The sequence below is a fragment of the Tubulanus polymorphus genome, chromosome 4, assembly GCF_964204645.1.
Source record: "Tubulanus polymorphus chromosome 4, tnTubPoly1.2, whole genome shotgun sequence".
Classification (NCBI taxonomy): domain Eukaryota; kingdom Metazoa; phylum Nemertea; class Palaeonemertea; order Tubulaniformes; family Tubulanidae; genus Tubulanus; species Tubulanus polymorphus.
In genome coordinates, this window is record NC_134028.1 from 6,869,045 (window position 1) to 6,892,105 (window position 23,061).

General features: G+C 33.4%; 1 protein-coding gene and 4 long non-coding RNA genes across 9 annotated transcripts; 2 read left to right on the plus strand and 3 right to left on the minus strand.

The window, feature by feature from the left end:
* Positions 1-5,183: 5,183 nt before the first annotated feature.
* On the minus strand, positions 5,184-5,877 carry LOC141904239 (uncharacterized). Its single transcript, XR_012619137.1, has 2 exons — positions 5,782-5,877; positions 5,184-5,698 (listed from the first exon to the last, which is right to left on the minus strand). It is a non-coding gene; the product is annotated as an uncharacterized LOC141904239 (long non-coding RNA).
* Positions 5,878-6,014: 137 nt separating this feature from the next.
* LOC141904152 (uncharacterized) lies at positions 6,015-8,542 on the plus strand. The gene is made up of 3 exons (XR_012619126.1): positions 6,015-6,169; positions 6,952-7,040; positions 7,602-8,542. It is a non-coding gene; the product is annotated as an uncharacterized LOC141904152 (long non-coding RNA).
* A 1,587-nt stretch (positions 8,543-10,129) lies between these two features.
* Positions 10,130-16,235, minus strand: LOC141903830 (uncharacterized). The gene is made up of 3 exons (XM_074792164.1): positions 16,134-16,235; positions 14,422-15,562; positions 10,130-14,055 (listed from the first exon to the last, which is right to left on the minus strand). The coding sequence occupies exons 2-3, from the start codon at positions 15,473-15,475 to the stop codon at positions 12,884-12,886; spliced, it is 2,226 nt and encodes a 741-aa protein (XP_074648265.1). The 5' UTR covers positions 15,476-15,562; positions 16,134-16,235; the 3' UTR covers positions 10,130-12,883.
* Positions 16,236-16,499: 264 nt separating this feature from the next.
* On the plus strand, positions 16,500-17,780 carry LOC141904192 (uncharacterized). Of its 5 annotated transcripts, none has more exons than XR_012619136.1 (4): positions 16,500-16,538; positions 16,826-17,356; positions 17,456-17,550; positions 17,669-17,764. It is a non-coding gene; the product is annotated as an uncharacterized LOC141904192 (long non-coding RNA). The 5 variants fall into 5 exon arrangements; XR_012619135.1 differs by lacking the exon at positions 16,500-16,538 and having other exon boundaries at positions 16,672-17,080; positions 17,269-17,356; XR_012619134.1 differs by lacking the exon at positions 16,500-16,538 and having other exon boundaries at positions 16,672-16,926; positions 17,269-17,356.
* Positions 17,781-18,292: 512 nt separating this feature from the next.
* On the minus strand, positions 18,293-19,663 carry LOC141904697 (uncharacterized). Its single transcript, XR_012619181.1, has 3 exons — positions 19,544-19,663; positions 18,538-18,597; positions 18,293-18,457 (listed from the first exon to the last, which is right to left on the minus strand). It is a non-coding gene; the product is annotated as an uncharacterized LOC141904697 (long non-coding RNA).
* Positions 19,664-23,061: the final 3,398 nt, after the last annotated feature.

The following is a 23,061-nucleotide window of genomic DNA, read 5'->3' on the forward strand; positions in this document are numbered from 1 at the left end:
ACTTAACAATATGAAAATTAAGCAATGCGAGCGTTTAGAACTATTGAAAGATAATTCTGAATATAATATTGATTTCATTAATCCTAGATATTTTAGAAATAAATTGCGCCATCTAATTTTAATTCATAATGATGAAAATATTTACATATCAAATGAATTTTTCGATAAAGAAATGATCAAGAATAATATAACAGAATATCAGGTGATAAAATTGATTACGCACAAGCAAAAATATAATTCTCAGCGGCATAAAGAATTAGTAGTAAGTTTAATTGTTATTTGAATTGAAACATATAAATATTTAACATTTTATAAACTGTTTAATTTCTTTCTTAAATAAATGGATGGTTTCATCCCAACTGGGAAAAGTGATTTGAAACATCATCTTGTAGCAGGAGGATTAATATTGGCTGCGCTTTATTTATACTATGAGAATATTAGTAAGGATTTGATGAATGAAAATATAAAATTGAGCAAGAAATTGAAAAAATTAAATGGAAATAAAAATAATCATAAAAAAGTTATTGAATCAGATTAGTGAATTAATTAAATAAATGAGTGAAAATATATTAAACTTATTACATCTAATATATAAAAATCAACAGAATATTAAATCAATTATTATGCTTACAGGTTTATTTTCTTTTTCAATTTATAGTATAAAACAGTTGTTAGAATTCTATGATTGCTGTAAAATTAGATACACTGAATTAATAGAAAATATGAATTATATTTCAGATAGATTGATTTCTATTCAAATAGATTTAACAAGAATATAAATTTATAAAATAAAATCCTAATTCAAAATATTATAGAATTCACTGTATATTGATGGATGAGTGGATGAATTGGATGAATTGGATGAATTGGATGAGTGGATGAATGGATGAGTGTAATAATATATATATTTTACTTTTTAACACATAAATTGGAAGAATAGTATGAGTATAAATATAATATTTATATTCTTTATTAAATTTAACACAATATATATATATTATTAAAATAATATTTAAATATAATATAAAATTGATAAAATAACTTCAAATCAAACTCTTACTGTTTTAAAAATAAAAAACATATGTAAATTATATATTATTACACTCATCCATTCATCCACTCATCCAATTCATCCAATTCATCCACTCATCCATCAATATACAGTGAATTCTATAATATTTTGAATTAGGATTTTATTTTATAAATTTATATTCTTGTTAAATCTATTTGAATAGAAATCAAAAAGATTTAAATAAAAAAACAATAAGTTACTTTATCTAGTACTAACTTATTTAACTTATTGTTTTTTTATTTAAATCTTTTTGGATTTCTATTCAAATAGATTTAACAAGAAATTCAATAACTTTAACTGTTAGTATCACTCTTGTATTATTTCATTGTTTCTCTTATTGAATAAGCCAACTAACTAATATCACTCTTGTATTATCCTAGTTAAATGTAAAGAATTTAAAATATCATACTTGAATGAATTAAAACATAAATTACTTCTGTTACTTCATTTTCAGAAATAAAGCATAATATGTATTCAATACCATTAATACGTATTTAATACCATCAATACGTATTTGATACGTATTTAATACATGGTATTAGGGTATCTAATAGGGTATCTAATACATTGATACCTCAACCCCCCTTTTTTATTAACTTTTATTTTCATACATTTCAACTAATATATTTTATATTTTCAGCTAATTTAACAGTCGATTTCTTATTTTGATTCATATAATTTTTCATCAAGTTCATGAATATACATGTGATTTCTCAAACTCTTTTTATTTTCATATCTTTTATTGCATATTTCACAGCATTTAATATTATTCAATCTATCTGAAATATAATTCATATTTTCTATTAATTCAGTGTATCTAATTTTACAGCAATCATAGAATTCTAACAACTGTTTTATACTATAAATTGAAAAAGAAAATAAACCTGTAAGCATAATAATTGATTTAATATTCTGTTGATTTTTATATATTAGATGTAATAAGTTTAATATATTTTCACTCATTTATTTAATTAATTCACTAATCTGATTCAATAACTTTTTTATGATTATTTTTATTTCCATTTAATTTTTTCAATTTCTTGCTCAATTTTATATTTTCATTCATCAAATCCTTACTAATATTCTCATAGTATAAATAAAGCGCAGCCAATATTAATCCTCCTGCTACAAGATGATGTTTCAAATCACTTTTCCCAGTTGGGATGAAACCATCCATTTATTTAAGAAAGAAATTAAACAGTTTATAAAATGTTAAATATTTATATGTTTCAATTCAAATAACAATTAAACTTACTACTTATTCTTTATGCCGCTGAGAATTATATTTTTGCTTGTGCGTAATCAATTTTATCACCTGATATTCTGTTATATTATTCTTGATCATTTCTTTATCGAAAAATTCATTTGATATGTAAATATTTTCATCATTATGAATTAAAATTAGATGGCGCAATTTATTTCTAAAATATCTAGGATTAATGAAATCAATATTATATTCAGAATTATCTTTCAATAGTTCTAAACGCTCGCATTGCTTAATTTTCATATTGTTAAGTTTCATTTTTCTTAAATAATCAGATTCTTTACGTATATCACATACATTTATGAAATCATTAGAATTTATCTTTAAATATTCAGTATATTTTTTCATCAATTCAAAATCCATTTTATCAATTATTTCAAAATGATCGTGTGTTATCTTCTTTACTTGGAAAATAGGTTTTTCTAATTTTGATAAAATAAAGTGTCTATCAGGGCTATGAACGCCTATTTTTAACTTTTTGATGATTTTTTCTATCGAAGACAATTCAAAATAATTATTATTTAATACGTCTAATTGTAATGTTTTTATCAATAATTCTCTTAAATCAGTAGTAGTTTCATAAAAGCCTTGATCTGCTAAAAAATATAACTGAAATAAAGATCTGTTATACATTTACATTGAGTTGAAAAACCTCTAATTTCAAAAATTGTATTATTGTCAATTCCAGATATTTTAGGAGTATAATCATTTAATTTTACTTCAGGAATTATTTCAAGTTTTTTAAATTCTGTCTCAAATAATTCATTATCAATATCTAATTGTTGCTTTAATTCATTACAAATTTTATTTCTATTTTCATCTATATCTTCTTGTAATTGTTTAAGTTCTTTCATTTCTTCTAACTTTTTAAATTCACTTTTAGATAATAATTTTAAATCAAAATCTTCTTCAATATCAAGTGCATCTAATTTATAAAAAGGTTTAGATTTTATATTGTATCTCTTTTTTAAAGTTGTAAAACTAATTCCTGTTTCACGTAATTTAAATCTAAATATAAATTTATTCAATACTGTAAACATTGAATTAGTTGAAGATATAACAGTTGCTCCTTCAGTTTTAATATATTTTTTTGCTTCAATAATGAATTCTGATTTATCATCATTTTGATTAATTGTTAGGTATAAACATGGGATATTCTTAATTGTAAACATTGATAAAATAAGTAAAAAGGAGGACTCTTCAATATTTTTACTTATCCTAGATTTATATCCTATAAATTTCCTTGCTAATAAATCACCATAATAACAGAAATAAAAGCATTTTTCAATCAAATCATAAATACATACGGTCTGTTGAACCTCATCAAATAATGATTTAAGTTGTAAATATGTAGGTGAATAGTAAATATTTTCTTTTTTTAAGTATTGTTTTATTTTTTCCATCACTTTTAATCCTCTTTTAAATGAAATACTTGTTATTTCAATTCTAATCAATCCTGTTTCAATTGATTTTTCAAATGATTCTTTTAACCTCTCTTGATAGCAATTTATGTAACTCATTAAATTTGAACCGAAATTTATATTTACACCAGGAGATTTGAATTGACATGCTGTTTTATTATAAGTCTTTATTTTATCATCCTTATGTAATGCTGAAACACAACTATTGGAAAATTCTTTTAGAACTTTATATTTTCTATTTTCGAACATTGATTTTATTTCATCTGAATTAAATGATCCTTTAAAATCTTGTGTCACATCTACATCTAATATATTGTAATTTTTTTCATTTAATAATTTTTCAATATTATCCATTTTCTGTATTAATTCATTTAAATTTTGATTGCATAATGAAATTTTAAATACAGCAATATAATCTGTTAATTTTAATTCTTGATTAATTCTACTTAATATATATGATTTTGAATTATCATCATGAATTGTTAAAACACGTGTAATTTTTATAGCTAAGTTATCCAATATAATATCTCCTTGATTAAAACATTCTTTAATTTCATAATGTGTTATCTTTCTCTGATTAATGTTTAGAAAAGTTGTTCTATTTTCTTTTATAATTTCTTTTTCTCACATGATTTTATATAGCATTATATTATCGCAAAATATATCTGATGTTTCAATTAATTCATTATTTTCAGATTTATAATACTTATTTATATTTACTCCTGAAATATCTGCTAAATTATTGCTAACAGTTAAATAATATAATATTGAATTTATATATTTATTACTCATGTCTTTCGCGGGAACTTTAATTAATCTTGTGCACATTTATATATCAAATTTTTATTAAAATAGGTTAAAATTCAAAAAGAGTTAGAGTTCGCTGAAACCTTACGCTTTAAAATATTTTTTTACCCTTATTGGTTGAATAATTGTGTTAATCTAGATCTTAAGCATTGTTTCAATCTAAAATTAAGATCTGTTTGATATCTTTCTCTCATATATTTTGTCATATAATAATTATAATGTTCTATATTATCTTCTCGATATTGTTTAGTATATAGTTTAATGCAAGTTTTACAGTAATATTGAAAACCATCTTTGCTAATCTTACGCTTACTAAATTCTGTTAATGATTTATCTAATTCACATTTAGAACACTTCTTGTAATATATGTTTATAACACCAGTGTTATTTGTAATATTGATAGTTTGTGGTTGTTCTGGTTCCATTTATTATACATATTTTTTTACTGAATTGGTTAATATTTTAGAATCCTCTTCCATTTCTTCGACCAACGTCATCCTTTTTCATTCTTCGTTGCTTTTGATAAGTTGTTTCGATTCCTTGATATCTAAATAATACCAGTTACAATACCCGCGTCACATGCTGCTATTTATAGCCGGTTTTGCTTAATGCACATGCGTTAATCATAATTATATATTCATTCTATAAATTCTGTAAAATAGAAACAACTGAACATAGAAAATTCGAACGCATTCATGTCCCTCGTCACATGCGTTACATGTGTCACATGCGGCCATTTATGGCCGGTTTTGCTTAATGCGCATGCGTTAATCATAATAGAAACGACTGAACATAGAAAATTCACAAATCAGATTTACACAATACATTATACAAGTTGTTCAGTCATTTCTTCCAATACATCATTTGATTTCTATAAATACAATTTATAATTACAAACATTTTTCAATTGCCGGTAAATATTTAACTACATCAACAAATGTTAAACTTAATCATTGGAGTCTTAATGTTTTTGAAATTCTTATATTTCTTCTTCGATCTTTTGGTGATTCTATTGGTTCGATATCCATTGCTGTTGATTCCTCAGGTAGAAAGAGTATCTTGAGTTTCTCTATCGCTTCTTGATGCGTATGACTTTTTATTAATCTAAAAGATATTAGCGGCAACTCTAGCCATCTGAAAGATATACTAAATACACTTAAATATATCTAAAGGTTTCATATTTAATAGTCTTAATAACTACAACAAACAGTACTTACATTTAGATTTATAATTGTAAACTATAAACTCCTAATTTCGTTTCGAAAGATAGAATATCCTGAGCACAATATTACAGCGTATGTTCATTTCCGGGGCGATTTCTAGAATGACACGTCGTTGATTATGCCACGTCATCTAGTTCCGGTTCTAGAGTGTTCTCTCTGCGAATTTTTTTTTCACACCATGTCAGATAGCCACTGCGCATGCCCAACTCAGTTTCGCTTCCGGACTGCATGTCGCAATGCATGAAGAAATCCATGATGTGAACGACAAAATCTACTGTCGACTCTTGACTAAATATAAGCTGTGGTAGGAGGCCTAGCGCCAGCCAATTGACCATGATTGACTACTTGCCAGCTTCGCGTCTCAGACCAGTAGGAAACCGAAGTAAGTTAATGGTTTCATTCTTTTTACAGGCACGTTTTTCCTTCTTTGACTTTAATTCAATTCAATTCAATTCTTTATTATCATACATGATTGTAGATGCAATGCAATTGTAACAAAAATAAAATGATATAAAATAGAATAAAACACAACACAACATAAGCATTAGACTTATTCGTTATACAAGAATATGTATATATACATGTACATTCTACTTAATATATTACCATTAAGTGACAATTTTTTATTTATAAGTTGGAAAACCCAAAAGCTGTAAACTGTCCTAGGCTACGTGTCATTAGTGGGGACGAAATGATTAATAGGAATTTATCTTCATCAGAGAAACTATTATTTGGGAATATAAGAAATGTCGGAATTGCCCAAAATTTGGCCTGTCAGTGTCAGACCCCCGCTGTCAGACCACAGCTCCCTCATTTGTAGGCTCAAACTGTGACGGTAGAAATCTGAACTATTAACATTCTATTAAGAATTTGCAACTTAAACTTTTGAAGCCAATTAATGTCTATTGTAAACATATAGGCCTAAAATCATGACAGTGTATGTGTTGAGTGTGATAAGCCGCAATACCGAGTTGTGTAGATCTTCTCCCAAAATTTGCAGAGAACACCTCCGCAGGCTTTACACTCTAGCGCTTCTGACGCCTGCTCCACCAACCTCCCAAGACGCAACGAGTCCTATTTAAAAACGTGCGGCACCTCATAAATCAGACAGTTTTGGTCAAATTCACATAAGATGCCAACCAAATTTCTCTGTTTTAATTTTAGGCAAAGAATATTATCGTGATACTAAAATGTAGTTATTAAATAATGTGAACAATGCTTAGATAACAAGTATGGATTCAGCTATAGTAACGGTAAGTTGATTTTATATCACAAGTCCTTTGTGTGAGGTTCTCTACAGGGGGTCATGGAATACGGAATACTAATTTGAAGTGGAATACAGCATAAAAAGCTGAAAATTGTCGATTTTGCTGAAATTCTTGGAATACAAGGAGAAAACTGTCTTGTTTTGCCATCGGAATACGGAATACAGGGATATTTTCCAGATTACATATGCCAAATTCCTTGGAATACAGCATACAAACACCCTGTCGAGGGCCTCTTGTGGTTTCCTGTCTTCGCACTGGGCATAAAATATCTTGGACGAGTTTCTTGTTGCTGACTGGCCGCCATTAATGCATGGTTCCCAGCTTACCGGGAAAACGGGAAAAAGTAGGGAATTTAAAAATTGAATTCCCGGTTGGGAAAAGTCAGGGAATTGATCAAAATTTGATAGAATCCGGGAAAAAGTAGGGAATTACAAAAACTCTGTTCAGATAGTCATGTCAGTTGATTGGTATATGATGTTATATGTAAATCTGTACAATATTTCTTATGGCTATTATCTTTATTACATGTGCCTGATATTGACACAGCATATGAAAATATTTCCCGCAGGAGAATCAGTCAATTGCGTATTCCGCCGACCAGTTTTGGACAGTTCACTGTCGTGGAGGAACATTCTGCTGAAGTTGGTGATCTTTTAAAGTATCCGTCCATTCTGCCAGAAAATGTATGCACCACTCTTATCAAGATATTGGACTCCAAGCCCAATCATATTGTTAAATTTTCGCATTGTTCATATGATCGTGGAGCTCTTTCTTTCTGTCGTATTATTCAAAGTTGGCGTCAGATACAAATTGAGGTTGAGAGGGAGGATACCTGGTTTAAAACCCTCAAGAAAAAGATATGGTATACCAAAGAAATGGATGGACACCTGAGCAAGTATCATAGCATTGTAAACAATTCCCCATACAATTCCTCTCTTGGTGAGCCATTATCCTACCTGTCACCCATGAACCTGTGCAGGTTTTCTTGCTCCAGTTGGTACAGCGAATTACAGTTTAATGCTATTGGCTATATATACTGAACGAGAAGACCGAAAAACTGTATACATTTCCGATTGGGGATAAAGCTGTTTTAAAGGACAGTTACAGTTATTATGTTATGTTTTGTATTGTTAATTTTGACAATGTAACTTCTGTTATTACTGATGATCATACTGGCAAACACTGGACATTTGTATTATATGACAAAGTAAATAATTGTATATATTATCAGAACTTTCTTCATTTTAAGGGAAATAGCCAACCGGTCTGCTTATAAGTACTGATGGCAATTTGAAAGAAATATTAGACTTCCATGACACAAACTTAATTAAAAATGTTGAAAAAATTTTATCCTCACCAACATTTGCAAAATGGGTATTTTTTAGGGATAACAGGGGCAGGGTTATGCTATATATTAATGAATGTAATGTAACCATCTAAAAGGCTATTTTTGTATTAATTTAATTTTGTAATATTTTTGTATGCGTTTCTGATGCCATTTGATATTGAATAAACCTTCAATTTGCAGTTCTTTCTTAAGTTTCTTTTATCAAATTATTATCTGAGATATTTTTTGGATGATGTGATCTGTGTGGATTTTACTCTCATAAAATTTATATCATTACTGTTTGTGTGTGACTACAGGGCCATCAAAATGCAGCAGATGATATTTCGGCATTAAAAAGTCACGTGATGCATGTGAACATGTTGTAAACGCTACAACAAAATGGCGGACCTGGTGTGAAAAAAAAATTCGCGTTCTCTCTCTCTCTCTGCACGTTTGTAATAATGAGTCATAAGTCTCGGCGTCATTGTAACAGCTGTAACAGCTGTGAATTTATAGATTTATTCTATAGCTCTGTACATTGAATGTATATAGGTTCAAATAGAATCATTTTCTAGTATAAACATCGGATCCTTGATATCAAATTCCTCAACGTATTGTTCATTATTTGGATCATTATTCCATAATTCAATAAATTTCTTTCCCTTTGTTAACTGTTCTGAATATAACTGTAAATATTCTATTTTCAATTTATTTTCTAAATGTGTTCTAGTTTTATTGTGTCTTGCTTTTTGAGACTTGTCTATATCGTTATTACATGTTGGGCAGTAGTACTTATTTGCTTCCATTTTAATACTAAATTTTTTATTAAAATTGATTTTAGAAGTTCAATGATTTATATTTTATTCATTTATATGAATATTTTAAGAGTAATAGGGATAATGGGCTTTCATATCAAAGGTTGAATGGTCGTGTTCATTAAAAACATATATTAAAAGTAATTAAAAACTATAATATATTTTCATAACCGCGTGCATTTCAGTTGAATAATAGAATAATTATTATTATTAAAATATATTTGATTATTTTAATTTGTGTATTGTAAATAAATCAATTGGTCGCGGAGCGGAGCGGTAGCGAAGCGGAGCGACCAATTGATTTAATACAATATGCATTTAAAATTATTGATATCTTAGAATAAATATTTAGTTTTGATATAAAATGCACGCGGTTATGAAAATATATTATAGTTTTTAATTACTTTTAATATTTTGTTTTTTAATGAGCTCGACCTTTCGACCTTTGGTATGAAAGCCCATTATCCCTATTACTGCGACTGACTAAAGCGGGGGTAGTGTTTTATGAAATGGATGTGATAAAAGCGAAATTACATAAATGTGTATTTGATGTAGAAGAAAAGTGCCTTAAAGAAAATCTCAGGCATACGATCGTACGTATTCCGGTTAAGGAATGACAATTTCGGATAACAAACTCTACCGGCCTTCTATCAGGTTCAAAAAGATTATGCTAATTATTATTCTTTATTATTCTTTATTCACGAATTAAATTACACTAGAAAATTACAACAAGATAATATAATAAAATAATGTAATTCAAGTCGATGGACACCAGGAGAAGTTACAAACTTATATCCATGAAACATGGCCCTGGCGCCCATAGAAATCAAACACACGCACGCACACACACACATGTTCACAACCCTGCACCACAACACTCACGCATACGCACGCACGCACGCACGCACGCACGCACGCACGCACGCACGCACGCACGCACACACACACATCCATAATGACAAGTTAAGTTCAGATCGACCTATAAACGCATATTAAACAAATGTTAAATTACTATTGACCCGTTAACAGATACTGCTTGAAATTCTTTTTAAATACATAAACATTCTTCGACTGCTTTAAAGTTGAATCGAGTGAATTCCAAAGTTTTGGACCAGAAACCTTTACCGAAAATTTATTTCTTCGAGTTTGAAATCGAGGGATTTCCATATTGTTTTGGCTACGAGTTTGATAATTGTGGATTTCATGTCGAAATTGAAAATAGTTATTAAAAGAATCAGGTAGCATGGATTTGTTATAATTAAACATGAAGCATCCTAACTGTAATTTGTTCATTCCTTTAATTCTCAGTATTTTCAGTCTTTTAAAGAGTGGATCAGTATGTTCTAAATAATATGAATTTGTTATTATTCGAACCGCACGTTTTTGAAGTAGTAATAATGAATCTAAATAGACATTAAAATTTTGAGCCCAAACTATGTTACAATAACTTAAATACGGTTCCACTAAACTAAAATACAATTGAATAAGAGTTTTCTCAGGTAAGAATCGTTTTAATCTATTTAACATACTGATACTCTTCGATACCTTGCGTTGAACATTATTGATATGATCAATCCATGAAAGTTTATCGTCAATATTTATACCCAAAAAATTTGTGCTATGAACTTGATCAATATTAATTCCGCTGATTTGAATCGAAATGTTAAGTGGTAGTTGTGAGCAAAATACCATGCAATGAGTTTTTGGCAAGTTTAAAGATAATTTATTAGCGTAAAACCACGTGGCTAGTTTATCAAGTTCACTAGACACGGTCAATGCAAGGTGATGAATATCGGAACCGCTCGCAAAGACATTAGTGTCATCAGCAAAAAGCGTAAATTTCAAAATGTTGCTGACATTAACGCAGTCATTTATGTATATTAAAAAAAGTAACGGTCCCAAAATGGAACCTTGAGGCACACCAGTAGATATATTCAAAAGTTGAGACTTACAATTTTCAATTTGAACAGTTTGTTGTCGGTTTTCCAAATAATTTCTAAACCAGCAAAGTGCGCGACCTTTAATTCCATAAAAATCTAATTTTGACAATAATATTTCATGGTTGACTGTATCAAAGGCTTTGGATAAGTCCAAATAAACACCGATAGTGGGATTTTTATTTTCAAGATTATATGAAATTTCATCAATAATTTTGATGACTGCCATGGCAGAGGAGTGATTCTTTCTAAAACCGAATTGATTTGAATTTATGATAGAAAATTTATCACAATAAGACATTAGTCTGTTGTACACGACTTTTTCAAGAATCTTTGAAAAGCAAGGCAAAATTGAGATAGGCCGGTAATTATTAAAGTTATCTTTGTCACCACTTTTGTATAAAGGTCGAATTCTAGCGATTTTTAATTTGTCCGGAACAATTCCAGTCTGTAGACTCATGTTAAAAACATGGCAGAGAGGATCTTTAATTAAGTCAAAAATTTTTTTAGTTACTTTCATGCTAATCTCATCGGTACCCAAACCTTTATTGGAGTCAAAATTTTTTACTATATCCATCAGTTCGACTGGTGTTGTTGGGAATAAAAAGAAGTTTTCATTTGGGCTGTTATGCAGGAAATCCTTAAAATTTATATTTGTGCTAGGGATCTTTTCGGCAAGCTTATTACCGATGTTTACAAAGTACTCATTAAATTTATTAGCAATGTTAGCTTTTCCATTTATAGGTGTCCCATTAAGTTTGAATACGTCAGGTAATTCTTCCGAGTTTGATGACTTACCAAGAATATTGTTAATAATTTTCCATGTTTGTTTCATATCATTAGAAGCCGAAAATAATTGCACACCGTAATAGGATTTTTCTGCACATTTTAACAAATTACCAAGAATATTTTTATATCTTGAATATTTATGCTTACGCGCTTCCGTAGGATTTCTTATGAATTTTTTGTATAAACAATTTTTTTCGTCTAATTGATTTTAAAAGACCAAGTGACACCCAGGGTTTATTACTATTTACTTTATTAGTTTTAGAATTTATTAATGGGAAAGATTCGTCATAAAGTGATTTAAACATAGCAAGAAAAAGATCATAGGACTCATTGGCATCTAAACTATTTGATACTGTCGACCAGTCTACTGACTGCAGTTTCCGAATAAAAAAATCGATATTGCGCTCACAAAAATTCCTTGTCTTGATATTGTTCACTGGAGTAGTGGGTTCTTTATCACCACATACAACAAAAATTGGGAAATGATCCGAGATATCGGTACATAAAATACCGGACTTAAAACTCCCGTCAAGGTTATTACAAAAAATATTATCTATTAATGTGGCTGACTCAGTAGTTACTCTAGTCGGTTTATCAATCAAAGGACAAAAGGAATTTGCAATCAAAGTATTTATAAAAACATCAGTTGGATGATGCACATGCACACAGACATGAGTAAGTTGATATTGAAATCGCCAAAAAGATAGCAATTTTTGTTTTCACGATTTAATTTGTCCAGAAGTGTATTAAATTCATCTTGAAAACCTTGAATTTTTAATCCAGGTGGTCTGTATATAATTCCAACTATAGTGTTTTTATGCTTCTTAGAGTTAATTTCTACAAATAATAGCAAAGTAGCTATTAGTAATGTGTAATGGTGTGGTATACATACTGGTATTCCGCACGAACGCGCCAGAAGAGAATTCCGGAATCAGTAGAGACCAATCGAAAGTGTCTGCCTTACTCGACGAATGCTCGAATCAACGCTTCGTAAAAATGTTCGTTCGTTAATTCCCCATCTCCATCGATATAAATGGTTTTTGGCCCGTTGCAAGCATCCCATACGAGTTTGGAAGTGGGATTGTCGGTTATTGTAGATGGCTTCTCTCGGTTACCGATCCAAACGTAGATCATCCTTTTCGGTTCTTGCATCGAACGGTTCAGAATCATTTCCGTGGATTTAACCCATTTTTCATCAGAAAAAGCCGATTGCGATCCCAACACAATGATGGCATGACTATCGTCGACGGACTGTTCGATCATTTCCGCCGAAACCAGAGCATGAAATTGAGAGTCAATTTCGGATGTTATTTTGACCTCATTTAGCCTCATCATTTGGTGTAAGATTTGAATGAATGGATTGCAAACCAGGTGACAAGCGGTACTCGCATGAACGACTGCCTCGGTTTTAAACCGACCACCTTGAAATATTCTCTCATCCAATATTTGCCTGTAGATGAAACTAGCTAAACATGGCCTGCCCGGGAATGCTGTGAGAAGATCTTTAGCCGCTTTAAACCTTATCGTCAGGTATTCATTCAAACCTAGATGCCCCGATCCATGTTCGCATTGTAGAATATTCAACAAAAAATTCGTGCCGCTGATGGGCCAGTTATGCATGTCTGACTCGCGGTGCTTGATAAGTTCGACCAGTTTGTCTTTACTTCTTATGAATACGTCTCTAAGATGTAGTGTCTTCATTAGAAATTCCTTGTTGAACCGATAGACACTGTAAAATGATCTTTCTTCCGAGGTGGAGGGATTTCTTATCCTCGATGTTGCTGCTAAGTGACACGCCAAAAGATACAATCCTTCAGCTGATTCACGTCTACCCGATTCATGTAGCAGACTCGCCCATGCTATCACGATATCCCCAACACTAAACCGCTCAGTCTCCAAGCCATCAACAAAACATTCTACACATTCTTCATATACCTCGGACAAATCTTCGGCGTACAAGATATGAAGTATGCCTTCGATTCGTTTCATTCCTGGCACTTGTTTGATATGGTCGATCGCTTTTTTCAGACGTGGGTGCCCCGGAGACCTGCCCGGAAAACCTTGTAAAGAACAATAACGTATCCCATCGACGAGGTTGACCGCTGGCAAAAAACCGGCATGGTAGTTTCGTTCTGCAAAGGAAATAGTGTGAGAAAGGTGACATCCCATATACATGTAAGGCATCGCAACCATTCTCTAGATAGAGACTGCAAATCCCTGGTAGGCAATTGGTAATGGGTAATAGTTAGATTATGCACGACAAAAAAACGAAGACCTGCATCACATTAAACTGTCGCGACCGCTTTACATATTGTGTCAATGAACAAACAAGCCCCCTTATAACAATTCTACGGAGTGCATCAGGCATTGTCGTCGTTTATCATCGTGCGTTAGTAACACGGATATGGAATTTAGGAGGTGGTCATTGGAAGGAGAAAAAGCAAGTTTGACTCAAATATTTCGGGACATGAATCGTACAATCTGAGTTCGATACTTACTGACACTAGATTTTCCTTTCATTACTTGTAAAACCTGCACAATCGCCAGGCGGTAATGCGAAAAACTATCGCCCATCGCGATAGCTGTTTCGAGCAAGCGTTCAGCGTCGTCCAACAATTCATCTCGTGACATCAATTCCCTAGCGATTGCTTGTAAATGGAAAAGCGCGCTGGAATAGTTCAAATCGAGCGTTGTTTGCGCTTTTTGCAAACACTGACTCAGATTCTCTCGATTCGGAGTACAATCAGCCAGTTTAACGCATCGCTTATTCTCCGGCCTGGTCGAGCTGTAACGCCGATATAACTGTACGAATAAGAGCCAACATCTCGATATAAAGTGCGGGAAATTGCTTTCATCGAGTTCGGATAGAACATCTCGTAAAATAGCCGTACCCTTGACTACTTCAATTTCAGGTTGGTCGGAATGGGGATTGAATCGTTGATGCTTTCCGCCAACTGCTTTATCAAAAATTCTCCAAATCAGACGAACTAACTCGTACTTCCAGATGAGGACTCCTCGTTGCCGACGACGTCTCGGGTCGGTTCTCGCGCAGTATTCTATGAAACGTTCGTGTTTCTCAATAGCCCTGTACAGAAACCAGGGACCGTATCTTCGATAAGCATATCCGACGTTAGCCATCGCGTATTCCGTCGCTTCTTCGGTTTGCGAGTTTTTAAGTTTCCGCAGCATCTCGGACGCTTCCTCGCTGCGAAACTCTTCCCAGAAAACTATTCCCAAATCAACCATGGCCACGACGTTATCTGGTTCATCCGCCAAGACTCGTTGCAATTTTTCTATAGCATCCGACACATTTCCCATCTTGTATTCTAGAAATGCCAGCAGGAGGATCGTGCGGTTTTCCAATTTCTTATATTCCGCGGACATTCCTTGCGGCGCGCGATCGGTAAAAAGCGATTCGTTCGATAGTTCGGCAGATTTTTCGTCTAAAAACGATTTTGTCAATACCGAAACACATTTACCATCGACTAAAAGATCCATATCGAAATGATTTGGATATCTCTTGAATTCTGATCGAATACTGCTTTGCGCCATCTTGCGATTATGAGCTCCCCTCTTCAATGATGAGCAAGTGACTTTGTTTTGAAAGGTTGGATCTCCACCTTACGATCTCGGCGATATCTACAGATTGCAATGTATATATATATTAGTATAATTACGATATCATTCGGAAATGCATATCATTCCGCTATTCAACGCCACCTTGTTTGTGCTTACAAAACATAAAATGGCAAAATAGTACTTCAATATTCAACTCCTCCATGATAAACATTGTCAACCTCAAGGGATTCCAACCCACTTCGTTTAAGCCGTTCCCCGCCGGGGGAAGCGAGTTCGGGACCGATATCGGACCCCTGGCAACGGAATTTTAGGTCACTTGACGGCGGACTGACGGAAAGTGAACGCATTAGCCCGCTGGGACGTTAGCCATAACGAGTTAGAATGCACCATTAGAAAACAATTAAAATGAAACAAGATTGTCCAGAGCACCCCTTGAAAGGCGCATCTTCAGTATTAGAAGCGAAAGTGAAACTAGGTTATCTGTAGCACTCCCCAAACCTGTCTTACGAGAAAATGAAAGTAATACCATAGGCCCATTCAGAAATTGTTAGTGAATGTTCAATTCTTTTTCAGAATCACAACCTCTCACATAGATAATTTGAAATCCGGGTTGAAGCACATTTTAACTCACCTCCGTAAACGAAATCGAAGCTCAGTCGCATTCAGAACAACGGCTGTATAAGACTACCTGGTACTCGCTATTTTCATCGCGCTACCCGGTACTGGGTATTCCCAGTACCGGGTAGCGCGATGAAACCGAGTAGTCTTAGCCTTTTAGGAGTCTGTAAAAAAAGAATTTGCACCATTGTGGCTGATTCGGGCAATGTAAAAAAAAAAAACAATAAATGGTGCAAATTCTTTTTTACAGACTCCTAAAACACGAAGGTACAGAGCCGCAACTTTCAGCGACCTTGACACCAAACACGTGAACTATCTAGGTGCGCGAATGTTGTTATGACGTCATAATACTCTAAATAAACAACACCGCGCGGTCTCGCGATACGCGCGTGGAAGGATCTAAAATCTATTCTGCGATGTATTTTAAATAATATTTATAAAAGAATCCATTTAAAGACTATAGATAACATATAAAACATAAAATTAATTGAAAGCAACATCGCTGGAAGATTAGTTTTAAAAATTTGATTGGTGTCAATCATCAATTACCGCTAATTTACATTGTCACCATGCCTACGAAATGAAGTAATTTTTCTTGTGGGGTCTCAACAACTAAATCAGGGTGGCGTAGGCATGGTAACAATGTTCAAATCCAACAAATTTGACAAAATGGAGGATTTTCTCTCTCATTCAACTGGACTTAAGGAGTCTTTTTGCCAATCCATCTAATTGGTACAGAACTGGAAATATATCGGATATTCAGTTGTTGTCCGCGATGTTTGGCATTCTGTTAAGACATAAATGAGGTATGTACCCCAAAAAGTAAGCAAAATATCCAAGAAAAACAGGTCTCATCAATTAATAAATAGACATTAGTACTACTACTCTTCTGTCGCATCGAATCGGAACCTGATTCCCGAAGCAGCCAAGGTCCTAACGAGAAGAATAAACGAAACAAATGTAAGTGTCCTGCACTCAATTCTACGGTGTCTAATTATCTTCAAGTGTCTACTCCATCCACACTTTAATGTAGTCTACAAAAACATGGACAAGCGATACTTTAGTAGATTAGGTTCTCATCAAACAATCTACTGGGGGTTGAGTGTACGTGTAGGTAGTGTACTCACTGCTACTTATCTTATTTTTAGGAAACATTTTTGACAGACCACCTATCTACTAGTGTCGAATGATTTTTCCATGGACCCGAAAAGTAGGCCTAGGCCTCGTCGTAAGACGGTAGGCTATTCATGTCATTTATTTACATAACTATGAAGTCTTGAAATAAATTTCCACATGCAATTTTTTTATTTCAAAGGCAATGTTTTTTTTTTTCAGAGAGTTCAGCCTGTTACAGGAACCCGAACAATGCTAATTTAGAGGTCAACTTGTGACTAGATAAGCCAGGTTTACAGGATTGGAGATGATAAAAAGTGAGTAGGCCTCACTGACTGAATGGTAAATACATCATCTGTAGTCATCGCTGCTGTATTGAATCATTTAACTTTCAGCAATCAATTGATTTTTTTGTTTGCTTTTATTCATTTTTAGGTGATGCAGATATCAAGTACAAGGGCATGAAGTTGAATCTTTAAACTGGGGATTGTCAAGATTTTACTTGTTTCCATCTTTTCACTTTGATGTTTGAATAAATCTAAACATATAAAAGAGCTTTTTCTTATGCGTATTCTTGAAGTCGTGAATTCCTATTCATTCCTACTAACAGAAGAAAATAAGAGAAGCTTCGTCTACACTTGCATCTTATACCGAGGTTATGCGTCTACACTAAGCTCGCAACACGGGTTGAATGCAAAAAGCCAGGTTTTTGAAAAAGGAGTTATATAACCTATTGAGAATTGAACCTATGTTCACGAAAAACTCTACAGGGCCCAGTTTCACGAAAAAGTTTAAGCCTAAAACGGTTAAGTTTGAATTGTTGTCCTCATTCAAAACATGAAGTACCCAATAGCAATTACACCAAAAATTTGAGTTTAACTCTTTTGTGAAACTGAGACCAGATGTGGATTCAATTACTGGAGCTAAATAAGTGTAGATGCAGCCCTGCAAACGCTGGGTACATATGAACCCGCATACTTTGAAACCCGGGTTCAACGAGCTGTAGACGTGTTAATATATATCGCAGTCAGAAAAAGAAGCAAATTGAAAGTACATCAATCTTTTATTTCCAACCTAAAACAATGAGACAGAAGGTTTGAATGCAACAAGCCATTTGAGCAATTGCGGTTACTAATTTGTAAAATGTATTGATATGATATGGAAGGCCAACTGCTGAATTCCATGGGTACCATCAGAACCAAATGCACGCTACTTGCCATCTACCTGAAATAAACAAATGTCAATATTATGTTATAAACAAATAAATATGAAAAAAATGCAAATTTCTGCTTGATACAACTTACATTTGAATGGGAAAATCGGTTATAAAATATCTGCTATGTCTGACAAATAACTGACGAATCCTATAAAACAAAAAATATATTATCTTTAAAATAAAATTAACAATTCAAAGATTTTTGGCAATCTTCCAATACAATTAACATAGGTCCCTAGTAGGCCTACGCTAAACACTTACTGAGCCAGACAACCTGATATCCTTTCAAACAAAACTGAATTCGACATTAGATGTGAGATGCGTGAAAATGAGCCATAGGCTGGTTTTCCACGAGAAACAGATCAATCAAATTTATTTCCCTTTAGCCGTTTCCACAACAAGGGTGCGGCACTGTTGGACAGGACAGACACACATTTTCGAGTCTGTATTAATCAATTGTTTACTGTGACAGCGCAGTAATTAGTCAGAATTTTCAGGGAAATCCCCTACAAAAATGGCCCCACCACCCGAAGACCTGCACACAAATTTCTGTGTCAGAGCCAAAATTGAGGTAACGCCTGCGCTTTTACGCCTTTCTCGTGGAAAATCCTAGTTTAGACATATTACGCAACGAATTCAATATTTCCTTATGCCAAATGATTACTCTCATAACAGTCCTTCATTTCAGGATTCAATAAGTCTCAGTATGTGTTTTATAGACTGTGGCACTAGTCCAATTACAATAATTTTCGAATTTGGTCCGCAGTTTACGATTAGGCCTAACTTGATGACGCAAATTCTAAGTCAACTCGTAATAGGGAGTACACATTCTATATATCAAAATTGACAGGAGAACAAGATCTAATTACGTATGTTTTCAGATTTCGAATGAACCCAATTATATTCGGGTTAAAGTCATCAAAATTAATAAGGTAAAAACGCTAGCTCATAAAATTAGTTTTGAAGTAGTACGAGAAACTGGGAATATCTCACTTATTTCCAATGCCATATAGACATATAAGGTATCATTCGATTCGTTTTTAGATGGGTTTTAATACTATTGGGTATTTGGATGACTGAACTGTCTATTCTACCTTAAATTCTTCCAAAACTTTGAGATTTCGGAGGCCCAAAACCGGCAAAATGACAAAATTACTTGATTGATGTCTGTCTGCAGAGTTTCCAGAACCTGTCATGTCAGGTCTCGAGACCTGACATGACAGGTCCGACAGGTCCGACCTGTCATGTCAGGTCCCGAAAAAACCCAAACTCACGACTATATTTGACGAAACTGCGGAATGTCTTGGCATGTGCTAGACGAATGGAAGAACATTTGTGGACGAATATCGAGTTAGATAGACTTTAACTTTAACTTTATCCCATTGCTCCAAATGATTACAAAAGTTATATTCAATGAAATATCAACATCAATACAGGAGAGTACTTAAGACATTTCTTCCCGGGACATTTTTACCTACATTCGTACAAAATACCTCCCGGACCTAAATCAAGGGTTTAACCGGGAATGGAGTCATTATTTTAGACTTGATTGCTGTCGATTTCTTTTTGTTCCTTGGTTTTATAACTTTTCAATAAAAATCCTGTTTCTTATATTATACTGTTGCTTTGTTGTTGATGGGTATACATTTCTTTACGAATTCCTCGTCAGGTAAATTGTTAGCGATAACGACATCTCAAGTACAGTGAGAGTCGGCCGTGATAATTGAGGATTGTCGATCACCAGGCATATACCACTTAAGCCCTAGTGCATTATGTACTATTATTTATGAAAATAAATAAATTAATTAAGTTAGTGTTGTAAAACTGCATTCATTCATTGAGTTGCAATTCATGAACAGTTAGTGAAATATGCCCTTTATCTAAATTGAACCCTAAAATGAAACAATTGATTTCTGCGACGATGACTATATAGAGGAGTATCCAGTTTTGGACGATGACAATTTACTACGAAGAGCCGCCCGTGTGTGTGTCAGGATCGTTTGAAATCGCTAGAACTTCCACAATTTCACCTGGATTAGATTGGAACAGAGTCAAGCGCACGACGATACGAATTGTCACAGATATACAACTAGCCGTGCACCATGACTGGTGAAAAAGAGGTAATTTGAAGAATTTAGTTAGAATGGTTAGCAATTGATATTATACTCATTACTATAAAGAGTCTATAAAAAGTAAAGTTTTTATTCATTTTATCAGTTCTAATGCAGACCTGTCACCTCAGGTCTCGAGTAGCTCTGCAAATTGGCGCGCGTTGCAGTATGAGGTCTTGCGTCATAATAATTGTTTTATAGTAATTTAAGATTAACTATATCTATAGTTAGCAATTGATATTATATTCATAATTATAAAGAGGTCATAAAAATTCATAAAAAGTAAAGTTTTTATATATTATTTATATATAAAGAGTCTATAAAAAGTAAAAGTTTTATTCATGTTATCAGTTTTAGTGCAGACCTGTCACCACAGGTCTCGAGAAGCTCTGCAAAATGGCGCACGTTGCCGCCGTATGAGGTCTCGCTTCAAAATCATTGTTTTATAGTAACTTTAGATTTAATCTATCTTTGATTAGCAATTGATGTTATACTCATTACTATATATAGGTTATAAAAAGTAAAGTTTTTATTCGTTTCATCACTTTTCAAGCAGACCTGTCACCACAGGTCCCGAGAAGCTCTGCAAAATGGCGCACGTTGCCGTATGAGGTCCCGCTTCAAAATCATTGTTTTATAGTAACTTAAGATTTAATCTATCTTTGATTAGCAATTGATGTTATACTCATTACTATATATAGGTTATAAAAAGTAAAGTTTTTATTCATTTCATCACTTTTCAAGCAGACCTGTCACCACAGGTCCCGAGAAGCTCTGCAAAATGGCGCACGTTGCCGTATGAGGTCTCGCTTCAAAATCATTGTTTTATAGTAACTTTAGATTTAATCTTTCTACGGTTAGCAATTGATGTTATACTCATTACTATATATAGGTTATAAAAAGTAAAGTTTTTATTCATTTCATCAGTTTTAGTGCAGACCTGTCACCACAGGTCCCGAGAAGCTCTGCAAAATGGCGCACGTTGCCGTATGAGGTCTCGCTTCAAAATCATTGTTTTATAGTAACTTTAGATTTAATCTTTCTACGGTTAGCAATTGATGTTATACTCATTACTATATATAGGTTATAAAAAGTAAAGTTTTTATTCATTTCATCAGTTTTAGTGCAGACCTGTCGCCACTGGTCCCGAGAAGCTCTGCAAAATGGCGCACGTTGCCGTATGAGGTCCCGCTTCAAAATCATTGTTTTATAGTAACTTAAGATTTAATCTTTCTACGGTTAGCAATTGATGTTATACTCATTACTATATATAGGTTATAAAAAGTAAAGTTTTTATTCATGTTATCAGTTTTAGTGCAGACCTGTCACCACAGGTCCCGAGAAGCTCTGCAAAATGGCTCACGTTGCCGTATGAGGTCTCGCTTCAAAATCATTGTTTTATAGTAACTTTAGATTTAATCTATCTTTGATTAGCAATTGATGTTATACTCATTACTATATATAGGTTATAAAAAGTAAAGTTTTTATTCATTTCATCACTTTTCAAGCAGACCTGTCACCACAGGTCCCGAGAAGCTCTGCAAAATGGCGCACGTTGCCGTATGAGGTCTCGCTTCAAAATCATTGTTTTATAGTAACTTTAGATTTAACAATTTGCGTCGAATTAATCATGTCCGACAGTTACGTGGCTGGCTAAATAGTCAGTCACAAGAACAAATCAACAACCGAATTCGTCGCGATATTTTTTTTCTGGACGTGATGAGCCCAGTAAAACACGTGTTTGTCATGCGACTGATCGTCCACTTGTGGAACCAGAAGATAAATCGGCAGCTGATTGCCGAAATAGAAAAGTGCAGCGATTTGCCGACATCTTTTGATGATTTTGGTCGGATTAAAATAAATGGTAATGTAAACTACCATCTTTAGTCGATAGATATCGATGACATTTCTATAACCCAGACCATAATCAATTTTGCAGCTTATACCGAACCAGCCGAAAACGACCTGAACGCCGAAAATGACGAACAACAACGAAGCGACGTCACCAACGACATGCCAAACGATTGTAAGTTCCGTGAATTTGTGATGTTGAGGGCTTTTCAATAGATACCGGAGTTACTTAAACAAACAATTCTTGCAGCTTCTATGGAACGAGACCCAGAACCAGCCGAAAACGACCTGAACGCCGAAAATGACGAACAACAACGTAGCGACGTCACCAACGACATGCCAAACGATTGTAAGCTCCGTGAATTTGTGATGTTGAGGGCTTTTCAATAGATACCGGAGTTACTTAAACAAACAATTTTGCAGCTTCTATGGAACGAGACCCAGAACCAGCCGAAAACGACCTGAACGCCGAAAATGACGAACAACAACGAAGCGACGTCACCAACGACATGCCAAACGATTGTAAGTTCCGTGAATTTGTGATGTTGAGGGCTTTTCAATAGATACCGGAGTTACTTAAACAAACAATTTTGCAGCTTCTATGGAACGAGACCCAGAACCAGCCGAAAACGACCTGAACGCCGAAAATG